This window comes from Sceloporus occidentalis, unplaced genomic scaffold, assembly GCF_023333645.1.
Source record: "Sceloporus occidentalis isolate IW3139 unplaced genomic scaffold, rSceOcc1.0.p SCAF_16, whole genome shotgun sequence".
Lineage (NCBI taxonomy): Eukaryota > Metazoa > Chordata > Lepidosauria > Squamata > Phrynosomatidae > Sceloporus > Sceloporus occidentalis.
This window is the reverse complement of record NW_028316996.1, coordinates 4,903,726-4,918,370: the sequence shown is the minus strand read 5'-3', so window position 1 is coordinate 4,918,370 and position 14,645 is coordinate 4,903,726. Positions and strand designations below refer to the sequence as shown.

General features: G+C 39.0%; 1 protein-coding gene across 1 annotated transcript in view; it reads right to left on the bottom strand.

The window, feature by feature from the left end:
* LOC149302961 (tRNA-uridine aminocarboxypropyltransferase 2-like) overlaps positions 1 to 13,510 on the bottom strand; it is a 78,145-nt gene extending 64,635 nt beyond the window's left edge. Inside the window, exon 1 of the mRNA XM_089481723.1 lies at positions 13,185 to 13,510. Coding sequence (XP_089337849.1) covers positions 13,185 to 13,510 — 326 coding nt within the window. The remainder of the gene's footprint in view (positions 1 to 13,184) is intronic.
* Between the last annotated feature and the right edge of the window lie 1,135 nt (positions 13,511 to 14,645).

Genomic DNA, 14,645 nt, shown 5'->3' with positions numbered 1-14,645 from the left:
TGCATTGAATTTCATATTGGACTTGCCTCTGGCAGCAATTGCGACAGGGAACTAGCAATCTGAATAGCATTAAGTTCCAGAACGACAGTTTACTTTTCCATTCACTTCCATTATAGTATATTCATGTATATTTTCAAGATATAGCGCTCACAGGTATAATTAGAGCTTTGCTATTTGCTGTATAATAAGGGGGCATACAATAAGCATACCTGGGAACATCCAGGCTCCTTTTTTTAGGATGCAGTTAGGCATTTCGGGATCTTTAAACACCATGAGATAACTTTCTTTTGTGTACAGAACATCTTATTAAAATGTAGTATTTGGGGAAGTGATAGATTGGCTTTATAGGTCCAGTTATTTAAGACAATGTGAGCAATATATTTCCCTAGTTGTTCCTTCCATGCATTAATGACAACTATTCAGAGTAACTGAATAAAGATAATTTGGAGTTGAATGCACAAAAAAATCCATCCATCCCTCCATAATAAAGGTTGTAATCATTAGAAATATAACCACCCACGTAAAACCTATTATTGAGTAGAACAATTAAGTAGCGGTCGTTATCTCAGCAATTAACTGAATCCATATCCCTGAAAAAATTTGTCGAAGAACAGTTTAAAACATCCATAACCAGCAATGTGGGAAATTGTTACATTTCCCAATATTAGATATAAAGCATTCAGATCGATTTTGCAAGGCTGTAAGACACGTTCTTCCTAAATGTTTGTTTGCACCATATTCTGAATTCTCAATAAAAAGGAAATGGGAACTATAATTAAGCTACATACAAAATTCAAGTCATTAGTGGATTGTCTATTAAATGTGACATTAGAGAACCTACCTCTTTCAACCTGCATATTCCTCTCTTATACTCTCAGAGAAACAAATTGCTTGTCTTTTCCTACGATGGCCATGTTAAATACAGGTACAAAGAGACAATATGATGCTAAGAAGGATAGAAGGCACGTAAGACACTGACTGTGACAATCACAGACCCAATAATTATAATTATGTAGCTATGTAGAAACAAAACATTAATGTTTTATAAGAGATAAAATTTTATTTTTTATAATAAAGCTACATTGTCAATCATTCCCTCTTTGTCAGGGATCAACGAAGCTCACCGAGACAGCTCTGACAGTGAATTCGCCCCTAGTGGTTCTATTCTGTATCTGCCATTACCTGCCATTGGCATGTTAGCCTGCTGTACAGACGTGTACATGTGTCCTCTTCTTTCATGCAATCGAATGATCAGGTGAAATACGACATTTTTTCCTCAGCACTCATTTTTATCGATATTGCCAATTGTACCAAAAATGTATTCCAAAACTGAAAAATGAATGATGCAGGTTATAAACAGGAATAATAGGTCATCCGCTATCTGTGTAATTGCACAGAAGGAAATAAGAATTGTTTTGATGTGACAATGCAACAAAAAATAAATAAAACCGCCACTGACAACTAAAATTCTGAAGCATTGTATGCCACACGACACCTTTCTGGGAGACTATAAAAGCCTGCAAAAAAGTTTTATTACTGGATTGAACACTCCAACATATATAAACTCATTATTATTATATGGTAAATAAATAAGAGAAAGAATATCAACATGGATTTCTGTTTTAATGAGCCCAAAAGTACCGAAGTCAAACAGCATTTAAAGTTGTTATAGAATACATTTTATTTTGAATGACTCAGTATATTATTACCGCAGCACATTAATACAAAAAATAATATAAAAAGGCAATACGATCCTGAAGATTTCTCAAACCAAAAACCATATGGACTTCCAGCTACAGCGATTTCAATCAATAGTGCATTCTTGCTCCTACTGCAGTCAACTTTGGATGACCTTAACTGGTAATGAAATAGTCCCGACTGGGGCCTGCTTTAACACACCAAACGCAAATGTAGAGAATCATTGAACTGTTTAACATCTGCTCCATAAAGTGATTTTTGATATGTCTACTTGGGTTAGTGCAAGTTACATACATTTTGCATTTTCTCTGTAACCACAACAGCACTTCAGACACTGACCATTTATGTTCCTAGAACTGACGGAGCTAAGCTACATTGCCGCATTCAGGGACCTCTCCGACTAATTCTGTTTTGTCAGGTGCGAAAAAAGAAAAAAAAACCAATAAAACTCACTTTTCAGTATAAAAATAAACTTTTATCTAACAGGAGAGGCGTTTATCTATAAGCGATGCAAAAAAAAATTCATAAGGCACAGACAATGCAGCGTTTTAGTAATGGGGAAAGAGAAGACATGGTTTACTGAAGGTGAGGTGGAAGAATCTAGAGACATTTTCAAAAAATACAAAACATTTTAACCAGTACAAAGATTAAAAAAATTAATTAATTGAATCAGTTTATTCTAAGTTATGTTAAACAAAGTAATTAGTAAACTACTCAATTTATGTTCTGTAGATAAAAAAAAACACAGTCGAAGGGAGTAATTTTCATTAAGGATTTCAAAATGTGTTTCTAAAATTCTTGCTAAGTTTAGAATACAGCTATTTCCATACTGAATGTTCTTATTTCTCTATCACTCCTCATCAGGAGAAACTGTCTTTCTGTATGAATCAGGCAGTCTTTGATGATGCAACATAAATCATAAAGAAAAATGGCCAACCAAAGTTATTGCATGGATGGGCCTGTTCTCTCACTTCAAGTCTTCGCGCCACATCCTGCTTTCTGGCTGCATGGTAACTGACAACACATGGGCGATACCCGGTATTTTTCCCTGCTATAAACCATCACCGTTTACTCGTTCGTTGGGCTTAAGACAGTCATACGCCTTTCCAATGCATGTTTAAAATGCTCTACTGTGCCTTGGGGTTCAAAGTTTGGTCCCACTGGAACCTCCACAAGCCCTGGAGCAGACTTACAAAACAAGTTACAAGTTGTGCTCGATTTCTATGCCAAAACATAACATTGTTTTACAGATTCCTCTACTCGTAAAGCTGAATTTAAGCTAACTCTTCAGTGTGTGCAGGAAAATAAAATACCTAAACCAGGAGGAACATAAAATTCAAATGAGAACACTTAGCGTGGTAATTTCTACAGGCTTTCATATATCAACTCTGGCTAAGTCTCACTCAGACGCACATGGCACAAAGTCCCATTGTGTTATTTAGCATAAATGTTATGGTCTGTGAAAAATCCACCTAAGCTGATACTCGGTATTTAGGAGCGGTTTACCTTACCTCCAACACATTCTTGTCGCCAGGATGCATTTGCAAGTCTGAATATGAGAAATCAGGTGCAAGTAAAACACATCTCAGGACAGTAGCAACTTGACAAGTTACTTCAAAAGCAAATGTACCGTCAAGTGTGAGAAAAACAGGCACTTAAATATAAAGTGTAAAGAACAAAAAAATGCTTTACCGATGCTATTAAATATACGCTCACTTTTTATCTTTGGAAGAATTATGATTACATGTACCTAAAGAATAAATGCATTTACTACTCTTTGCGTACAACAATCCAGCCGAAAGCAATTCTAAATATTCTTCATTTAAAGGGTTGCTCCATTATACGCACTTTAATTAATATGATAGGTGAGCGGTCCATTTAAACTTTCACATGGTCTGTTTTTGATCAACTTTTATCACACACACGCCAGGACAGGCTCTGCCAGACCGACATCCAAACACACACACCAGGACAGGCTCTGCCACACTGACACCCAAACACACACACATCAGGACAGGCTCTGCCATGCCGACACCCAAACACACACACCAGGACAGGCTCTGCCACACCGACACCCAAACACACACATCAGGACAGGCTCTGCCACACTGACACCCAAACACACACACCAGGACTGGCTCTGCCACACTGACACCCAAACACAGTCACCAGGACAGGCTCTGCCCCACCAACACCCAAACACACACACACACATCAGGACAGGCTCTACCACACTGACTCATCAAACACACACACACACACACACACACACACACCAGGACAGGCTCTGCCACACCGACTCCCAAACACACACGCACACCAGGACTGGCTCTGTCACACCGACACCCAAACACACACACACACATCAGGACAGGCCCTGCCACACTGACACCCAAATACACACACCAAGACAGGCTCTACAACACTGACAGCCAAACACACACAGCAGGACAGGCTCTGCCACACTGACCCCCAAACACACACATCAGGACATGCTCTGCCACACCGACACCCAAACACACACCAGGACAGGCTCTGCCACACCGACACCCAAACACACACACCCCAGGAAAGGCTCTGTGACACCGGCACCCACACACACACACGGACAGACTCTGCCACACTGACAACCAAACACACACAAACCAGGACAGGCTCTGCCGTGCTGAAGCATAAAAAAATTGTTTTCTACACTGCTTTGTCATTAATTGCCCCTTTTGTATTTTTGCCCCCTTGTGTATTAATGCCCCTGCCCGGTCCCCTTGAATATTAATATGTCCCCCCCACAACCTTGTGTATTGCCCCCCTTTGCTCATTTATGCCCCCACACCCTTGTATATTGATTATGTGATGCCCCAGCCTATCCCCTCCCTTGGGTATTGATGCCACCACCCTTTTTGTATTGGCTAATGTGATGCCCAACCATCCTCTTGTCTACTGATGCCCCCACTGCCATGCGTATTACCCCCAGCCACCTTTTGTATTTAATTTTTGTACCAAGGTCCACTTTCCTAAAACCCCCAATTATTTTTATGGTAATACTTACCATTGTGTTTTTTTCCCTGCTGTCTTCCAACGTGATGATCCTCTCCCTGTCAGGAGGAACACTTCTGTGAGCCCGCCCCCTTGAATGTCACGTCTTAAAAAGGGCAGGACGAAGAGCTGAGGCGGCCGGCAGAGGCGGTCTTACAGACGCACGACGGCTGCTCTGAAAGCGGCCACCCGGACGCGAAGTTCAAAGCAGCCGTCGTGCAGCTGCTTTGAATGATGGCCCCTGCTCTAGATTGTAAGCTTGTCTAAGCAGAGCCCTCCTCACCTGTTGTCTCTGTAAGTCAAATTGTTATGTTTTATATACTACTTGATATGACGCTTCTACCCATTGTACAGCGCTATGGAATATGATGGCACTATACTGTATAAAACAATAACAATAATGATTTATTGTTTTATATAGTGTCATCAGATTCTGCAGTGCTGTACAAAGGGTAGACAAGACATAACAATTAGTATATAACATAACAAGATGACACAGAAACAAGTGAAGAGGGCCCTGCTCAAAGGAGCTCATAATCTAGAGATCTTGCTTCATGGCTTAAAATTCTGTGTCAGAAAAGTATTTTATTTTTTTTCATTTTGGAAGAATGCATATCAAATAGGATTAGTGTTACTCACAGAGTAATTTAAAATGCATTATTCTATAGTAGGGGTGTCAGGGACATTAGCTATGAAAAGTAACAAATCTAGCAACATTTCCTTTAAAAAGTTACACTTACTACAAAACTTAACTACAGAATTTCAACTGGAAAATGTCTATTGGCAGCAAAGGGAGCAATAATAGTTAAGTAAAGTTTCAATGCTCCTTATGCCTATAATTAGTGAAATGTAGCAGTCTTGTACAGAAAATGTGAAGTAATAATAATAAACCGATGATGTAAAGGAGAAAAAAAACCCATACTTTTAGTTTTCCACCGTAAGGACGTAGGTATTAATGACAGTGTTATAAAAGGGTGTAGATTTCTTAGTTTTTATTTGAAAGAAGCGTAGAGCCGCAACTTCCCTGTACAATACTGCCATCTAGTGTGACTTAATACATCTGATTTTCATTTAAAGAACAGTTTTGTTTCATGTTTATAGTTCATTGAAGAATCACCTTCTCATTTTCTTTTTTATTTGCCTTTCATGTCAGGAGGAAATATAGTGATTACAATTTAAAAGCTAAAAAAAATACTCGCTAATAAAAATCACGTATTTATAGCTACACAGCTCTCTATGCTTCACCTGAGTTGTTTAGGAGTCTCCTCTTGTTTTGTGTTACACATCTCTCCGGCTTTTTTAAGAAATGACATAATCCTGTGTGGGTTTGACGAAAAACACTTTGATAGAGCCCATGATCCATAGTTTTAGCAAAATTATAGTGTTTATTCACTTACGGGAGAGTCTCCAGGAGAGCTGTTCTTCAGCAAAACAAATCAAAAATTTAGCACATTCGCAAGGAATACAATAAAAAAAAAATACCCAAGTCATAAATATTGGGGATTCCGTCACACAATATGGCCACACATTGCTTACCCCACCACTATGTCAAAGTACCCTAAGTTTGGCAAGTCCTATCTAATTTTTCAAGTCTATATTGCTTACCAAGGAGCTGACTAGGTTGTGCCTGCACTGCATTTTAACTAATGAGACTCTCAAGCAATTTCAAGCCTTCTCTGGGCACCATTAATGAAGTACCTGTGTGGCTGCTCAACCCTAAGGTTTGGTCAGAACCTGCAACAAAATATATATATAAAATACGGGCGCACACAACCTAAAAAGCATAAATGGCATACACATTTCCTGATTTGTGCTTCAGCTCCTTGGCTTCACTGCACATTATGAAGGTCCAGCCTCAGTGAGCTTCTGCTGCAGGAAAAGCTTGGCTGGCCTGTATGATGCATAGTTAAATTAGTGAGATTTATCCAAGGTCTACAGCAGATAACCTTTGAACTAAAAACCCTGACCTGTGCACAATAAGTGCATAAAAATTAGAGCTGGACCAAGCCCAACTCCAGGCTTGGCTCATCAGACACACACAAGTACCGTATTTGCTCGATTATAAGACAAGGTTTTTTTCAGAGCAAATTCTCTGAAAAATACCCCTCGTCTTATAATCGGGGTCGTCTTATAATCAGACCTAATCTGACTATGAGATGACTAAGATCCAGATCCCCCGCAGCTGCAGGGGACCTGGATCCTCCTGTCTCCCCCCCGCCCGCCCCACTTACCGGTACTTCTGAGTCCCCGGTGTGTAGCTGGGGCAGCTTGTAGATGTCTACGTGATTCAGGTGGTGTGGCTAGCAGCGGGGGTTGTCTGCGTCCATCGCGCAGACCTTCCCCCGGCTGTCAGAGATCAGAGTTCCCCGCGCCGGTGCCCGCTGCCCTGGCTACATGACAGGGAAGTCAGAAGCACCGGTAAGTTGGGGGGGGGGGTGTTAAATGGGGGGCATAAGGCATTTCTGTAGGCAGAACCCTCTATATGCCACTCTGCCTCCTGAATGCCTTAAACCTCCCTATATGCCACTCTTCCCCATAATATGCCTTTTAACCCTCTAAATGCCAGAGTGGCATATAGGGGTATAAGGCATTTCTGGAGGCAGAGTGGCACATAGGGGGTCAAAAGGCATATCATGGGGCACAGCGGCATTTAGAGGGTTAAAAGGCATATCATGGGGCACAAGGCATTTGTGGGGCAGATGTGCATAACTGGGGGGCAGGTTGGAAAATAGAAGGAAATAAAACCAAAATATTTTTCTCAATCAGCTTTTATTAAAAAAATTGTTTAGATGAATTAACATTTACTGGTAAAACTTTTTTCCTATGGGGTCGTCTTATATTCAGGCTTTTTCTTAATTAATATTCAGATTTGGCGGGTAGTCTTATAATCCAGCAAATACGGTACTTACTATTTATGACTGTTTTCTCTCTCCAACATTATGGCACTGCGGCTGTCCACAACAAGGAAGTGAGGAACCAAAAGTGGTCGGTGGTAAGTAAGTAATATGGGGGTTTTATTGGATTTGTTTTTTACCCAAAATGCTGAAGACACTTATTTTGTGCAAATATTACCTTTCATTTAAATAAATTATCTTTTCTGAAGTGGATTAGATAGCTACATGAAAGAACTAAAACAGAATTGTGGACGTAGTAAGCTCCCACCTAGATATCTACCAATCTCCATCGCTAGATGGGTGGACCTCAGCGGCATTCCCTTCACATTGACATTCATTTTTCTGCATGAAACGGAAAATCAGAGAAGATCTGAAAAGGTCTACTAGCAGGGGCAATGGCTGTCATTGTTCTTTAACATCCACTTATGTGAAAGTACACACAATACTTCAGTGGAGAAAAAACACGATCCCTGGTAGCAACGAGACCCTAATTAACCGCATTAAAATTAAAGGCTGCAAAGCCATGCAGGCTGCAAAAAGAACAGAATCCACAGTGACGGGGACTTGTAAGGCAGATGATTAAAATATAAGTAAAACCAATTTATCTGTAACATGAGCAATCCTTAAAATCCAATCCCATCTGTCCTTATCAGCTGCAGATATATTGACAGACACATAGAACATGCTACAGGACAGCCCTCAGGGGACAATATCAAACCTGGATATGGAGGGGACCAGGGCACTTTAAAATATGCATCTGCTATGTAAATTCTTTTCAGCTGGATGATGTGTTGCTTCATTATATGCAAATCATATGCATACATAATACATGTTGGACTGCAGGTCTGTGTGTGTCATCTCAGCCTGGAGCAGACCACCCACTGATTACATTTAAAAGGCACCAGCTGTTATTGCAGATACTTTTCAAAATCACATTTCCAATATAATTGGTAAAGGACGGTTTAACAAACAACTGTTACGAATCTCACTTTAGAATCTGAGAGTAAAAGCATGTATAGCACAGAAAAATATATACTGGCACTTTATGAATAAAATGAATTATCATCATGAGCCCAGCTTATCCTCAAGGCATATACATGGAGAGGAACCAAACCAAGGCACATATCCGCATCTGCAGAATTTCAAGATACATCAATCGGTGGGATTAAAATATATTCCGATCTAGAAGGTGTACATTTAAGTTGTGTAAACACTGTGCTGAATTACCGCGCTTACTAGTGCGTCATATTTTTAATCACTATTCAAAAATAGGTGGTTATTCGGGATCAATTTATTAGATGAATTTTTTTATAGGGTATTCTAATAGCTTCATGATTTTTTTTAGCGGTCTAGATTCATAAATGGAGTACAACCTTAGTTTATAAAACACAGGGGTGACTCCATGTGGCTCTTGTTGTAAGATTGCTACAGAAAGGAAAATCCTTTGGCATGCCTAGTCAGAAACCCAAAATCAACGTACTAAAAACAAGGTTTGACATCAGAAAGCACATTCTTCATCAGGTATGATATCCCCAAACATGTGAGGTCTTTATTGTCTTCTGATTTACACTGGGCACAGACTAATGTCATTCTATGGTGGAATGGACACCATCAACACTGCAATAATCAGCTCAGCGTGGTCACCTAAAATATCCCGACCGACAACAATGGGGGTTTATTGGAACATTAGATAAAACCAGGTTTCTGTCAATGCTAATCTACATTACAGTATACAGCTCTGTATTGCATGCTTAAGGAGGAAAACATTTTCTTCCATTGGGCTTTGTGTTAAAATAGTTTTGCTTCGGAACCCAACCCAATGACAAGGCAAGACTGATATTAAAGCATTTGGTTTTTATGAAGTGCAAAGACAGCCCGTTTGATTTCCCAGCCAGCAGAATCACAACAGGGTTCAAAACAACAAACTAAATAGCTTTTCTCACTAAATCAGCATTTCCGATTACCTATTGATTAATGGTCGTAGATTACACAATAACGATACAGACACGAATACCATAACATTATGGTTATTCCTCTATTATTAATGACTGCTCCAAAAATGTATATAGTAATTTCCAACATATTCAAACAGGTCTATTCACTAAAAAGGGAGAGTTTGCAGAAGAGCTGTGGTTTTGACTCTCTCACTTAACTAATCGTTAGGAAGGGCAAACAATGGTCTGTGCCAGTCCTACATAAAGTATAGCTTAACGGTATAGAAGGCTTTAAATAAATCTCACCGTTTAAACTATGCATTGTACAGTGCCAGCTAAGCTCTTCCCTCCTCAGAAGCTCGATAGGGGTTGGCCCTTTATAATGTATGATGAAGTCAACAAGTGGAAACTACAACTCCCCTGCTAACTCTTCTGTCAACGCTTGCTTTAGTGAATATATACCTAAGACAAAAGAAGCAAACATCTACATAATACTAAATTGTGCATGTCACACACGAGATGCACTCAAAATGTAAAAAAATGTAATGGACCAGGTTTGTTATAAGGAAAAAAAACCAAAACAGGTAATTTAAGAATCTATTTTTCAGGTATAAAATAACATTATATTCTGAAGCATTATACATTTAGAAAATAGAACAAAATAAGTATGCTCCCCATGCACATTAAATTAGAAGCAAATTAGGGGGGCTAAATAGCGGTTGAGAGGTTTGTCTCCCTTTCTTTTTGTTTTAAATACATGTCAATATGCATGCATCCTCCAGTTGTGTTCTTTTCATAAAAAGAAATAAGCAAACATCTGTCTCTTTTCTGGATGGGAAAAAGAAGGCAGTGTCTTGTTAAACACTCTATTAACCTGTTTTATTTCCACCATCGGCCAATATCGAGTTCACCTGAAGTTTGATTCTCTATGGAATATAACTTACTGAGCATTTTATTGGGTGAGTGGTGAATGGACACGTAAAATATGTACCAGAGCACAGAAAAAGTACACATGCAAGTAAATGACACCAGTCAATAGATCAGGGTGCTAAGACTGCTTGGCCAACCAGACAAAGTATCGAACCATGACAAGAACACTCACACCCCGTTATTTTAAAGAAATATCGGTGTCTGCTCCTAACGTGTCTCTTATTGCAGATAATAACAAATTAAGTACATCTGGGAGGCCACCGTAAGCTCATCAGACAAATAAGCGTGTTTGGTTAGTTGGCAAACCAGGGGGTATATTGTAGGATAGGGACAGTATGCCATGTATGGTTCACATTTTCCCCACTCCCAGCCTTTTTAAAATCAAGTTGTAATTTAGGAACATCTTAGGGATGACAAGGAGTCTAGGAACAACCAAACTGCAATTGCACCAATATATCAAAACGTTATCGCCATTGTGTTGCTGTTCAGTAAACATTATGCTGGATGTGTGCCAAAAAGGATGGCCACTCAGTGGAGTATAATTTGGAGGGGACACAGTCCAGAAAAAAAAAAGTCTTGTTTTCCACAGGACCCCCCTGCCCCACCCAGTAGAAGCTTATAATAAATCCCTATCACAAACTGAAACACCTTGGCAAGAGCAAGGCAATGCAGGGTCTTTGGGGCAAATTGGCCAATGGATAAATCCTCCTTACAGAAACAATCCGTTGTTAATATAAAATGATAAACTACTACAGAAGTAAAACCACATGCCAAAACATTACTACACACAGACTATTTAAAGGTGATGTTCCACTAAAACAAATTATTGAGACATCTAACATGTTAGGCAAATAATCTTTAGCAGATGCGCTTAGTCTTTGCAGAATTTTTGAGGGGCTATTATTTTAGTGGGTAACAGGGGGTAGTTAAGCGAGTTTTGCGTAAGGTAACAAACATACTTATTTGCCGCTTGCAATGCAAGTTAGTGAAACTAATGTGGGGTAATTTCCTACTTTAGCAGGGTTATGATTTTTTTATATCCTTATTAATAATTACCACCTGACAAAAATGACACAAAAACACCTGTGGACCTTGGGGTTTGGTGGTGCAACAGATCCTTCTTCATAAATCAACCTTTAATCACCTGCTTTACTGTCAAATGACAACTAAGCATTCCCTGAAATAAGAAAGAGGCTATGTTTTATGGGAATAAAGGGACAGCAGCCATCATATGCTCTTTAATGAAGATGATAGCCGAGTGATCCCTTTACATTTTCGGTGGTCCTCCTTACTGCAGTATCCCACCATACGCATTTGACTCTCTCTCGGTATCTAGCTTGTAGGACATGTGTTTGGTTGAACATACTCATCATCAATCAGCTTCAGCTCAAGTGAAAAAAGCGGTCAACTGGAGACCTTTAAGCAGCCAATCAGCGGCAGGAAAACATGAACATTGAGCTGCAGCTTCTCCTAAAGGTAAGTTATTAATTTATTTTACCATGTTTTACAAAGTATTTTGATATATATCCGTTGTTGGCCTCCATGGGGCACCAGAAAGAGTTTGGCCATTCAACCGATCTAGGTATAACGATTCGAATACTGCTTTTAGCTGCAAGAGTATTAAATTCAGCAGAATAGCACTGTTTAACAATGTGCAATGAATAATAAATTATTAGCACATTATATAATATACAGAAATGAATGAGAAGTGATTTTATATTTTATGTATGACTGATAAAACTTTATAATGTTAACTAAATGTTATCTATATGCTTGCTACAATTATTTGGATGCATTTAGCTGTGCAAGCTTATATTTATTTATCACATCAAAATTAACATCAATCGACAATAAGTCAGGCACTGAAATATAGCCGTTACAAAATCGTAACCATAAAAAGAGCATAATAAAATAGAAATATTACACTATACGTGTATATAATTACACTCATATAATAGGTTTATATGAATCGATTTAAAAGTGAAATGCTGTCACCAGCATATCAAACAAAAACTGCACTAAAGGAATACAGTCAATTCACTAAACATTATTTTTAATGGGCATTACCCAGGAGGGGGCATAGTTGGGTGGCAGGACCCCCTGCCCACCATACCAGAAGAGCCACCTCTCTGCTCTCAGCAGAGAAATTGGGGCTGCCCAGCAAAAAACAGGATATTTGGGAGGTAAAAAAATCAGGCAATGACATATTAAACATACAAATATCATACACTTTACATCGCAATTTATGCACTATAAAAAACACAAAGGGTACCATTAATTACTGTGTCTTTTATTTTAACTGTTTGTAATATTTATTCTGATCTGGATCACAGCATAGAGAAGAGATAACTAGAATACACTTATGATAAACAACTTGGGGCTGAACCTTGACACATTATGCCCCTATAGCCAAGAAAGCCTAAAATCAAATGAGTGAGTTTCACTAAGAACAACTGCAGATTAATGTTAAAAATTAATTATCGACAACTGAAGGTATATGCAGCATTAAGTAGTTATGCCGTCCACAGCTTTAACACATTAACCCTTCAAACTCCTCCATCCTTCTAATAACCAGACGTATAAAAAGTGAGTCTGATGCAAAGTCGTGCTAGCAGCTAAAGAAGTGGCACTGATAATTGGATCATACCAATGGTGGTCTATAAGACCACTTCATTCCTAATCATGATCTACTCACCTGCACCGTGAACACAGGGCTCTCCGTTCCACCGTATCCTCCACGGGTAGTAAAGACAGACCTTGGATGGCATCTTCTTCATCCGACAGTAACATTTCAGTTCCCAAGGCCCCCTCGTCTTTACCGCTGGTGTTTGGTGGCTCTGCTGCTTTCGTGGTAACCTGCACTTCACTTAGTTGATCTGCTGTTTTTAGTACCTGCGTCTCACAATCCAGAGATGATGCCAGTGCTTTAGAGTTGTTACAAACACTGAGGCACTGATCAGAAAGAGAAGCTGGATCGTGGAAAGTTCTGTCTCCGCCGTCCTTCATTGTTTCAAAGGACATTGCGATTCTGCCTTCAATTGCTTTAAATTTTCTCCTTACAATAGAAGAATAAAATAGCATTAAAATTCAACTGTTTTCACCAAAAACAAACACACAGCCTGCAACGACGCAGATCTTAGCATAAAACTTTAACTCTTCATATGCAAAACTGACTACCAATATTGGCAAGTCATATATACCTCAGAAGTTGTAAATGACATGTACACTGATTTGTTATATATGATCTTATAAAATTATCGTGCCGATGTGAAGGGCATGCTACTTATACCTATACAATATATATATATATATAGTTTCATATATTATGTTTCTCCAACACCCCTCTATGACTTATATTAATACAACTACTAATGCAGGTAAGTTCCTTTGGAATTTTGGTATTATCGGTGCGATAAATAACTTCTGAGTAAGTTTAACAACTTGAACTAACGAAATAAAACGAATTTTTAGTGAATATGTGAGATAAGGGTGGATGATGTAGCATGTCACGTGAGCACTGGTCACATATTTTCACTGTATGCACACAGACTGAATAACATACTGTGTGATTTCGTAAATAACACAGACCAGCAATTCCTCCAATTAATTGTACAATATTTTATTAATAAACTCACACTGACTATAACATGTAAAAGCAGCGCCTTCTGCAGATCTCTCTCCCCCTGATTCCCTATTCACAGGCTAGATTCACACGCTGCCAGTGAGTCTAACGTGCTCTGTCATGTGACCTGGTGAGGTCACGTGCCTACAGGGTGCGCCCAGGATCACACTTCCTCAAACTGCAAACGTTTTTACACTGAAGCACATCTTGATTAAGCCAGTAACAAACGTGTGCATGCGTTAACATAATAGTGGGAGTGCTGTGTCTATATCCATTTATTATGTATTGGATCATATAAATAAAACAACGTGTAGAATATTTACAAAATATACATAAGTATTGCTATTTTTTAATTGTCACATGACTAGCTGATCCACAGAAGTTCCCAGAAGGGAAACAATTCTGACTTTTTTATGAATCATGAAATATTATAGCACTCACATTTGTTTTGCTATTGTTAGTATTAAGGTAGTGTTTGCAGTTAACTGCAGGTTAATCCAAAGGCGCACAAGGTTAACCATACATGCTTAAAAT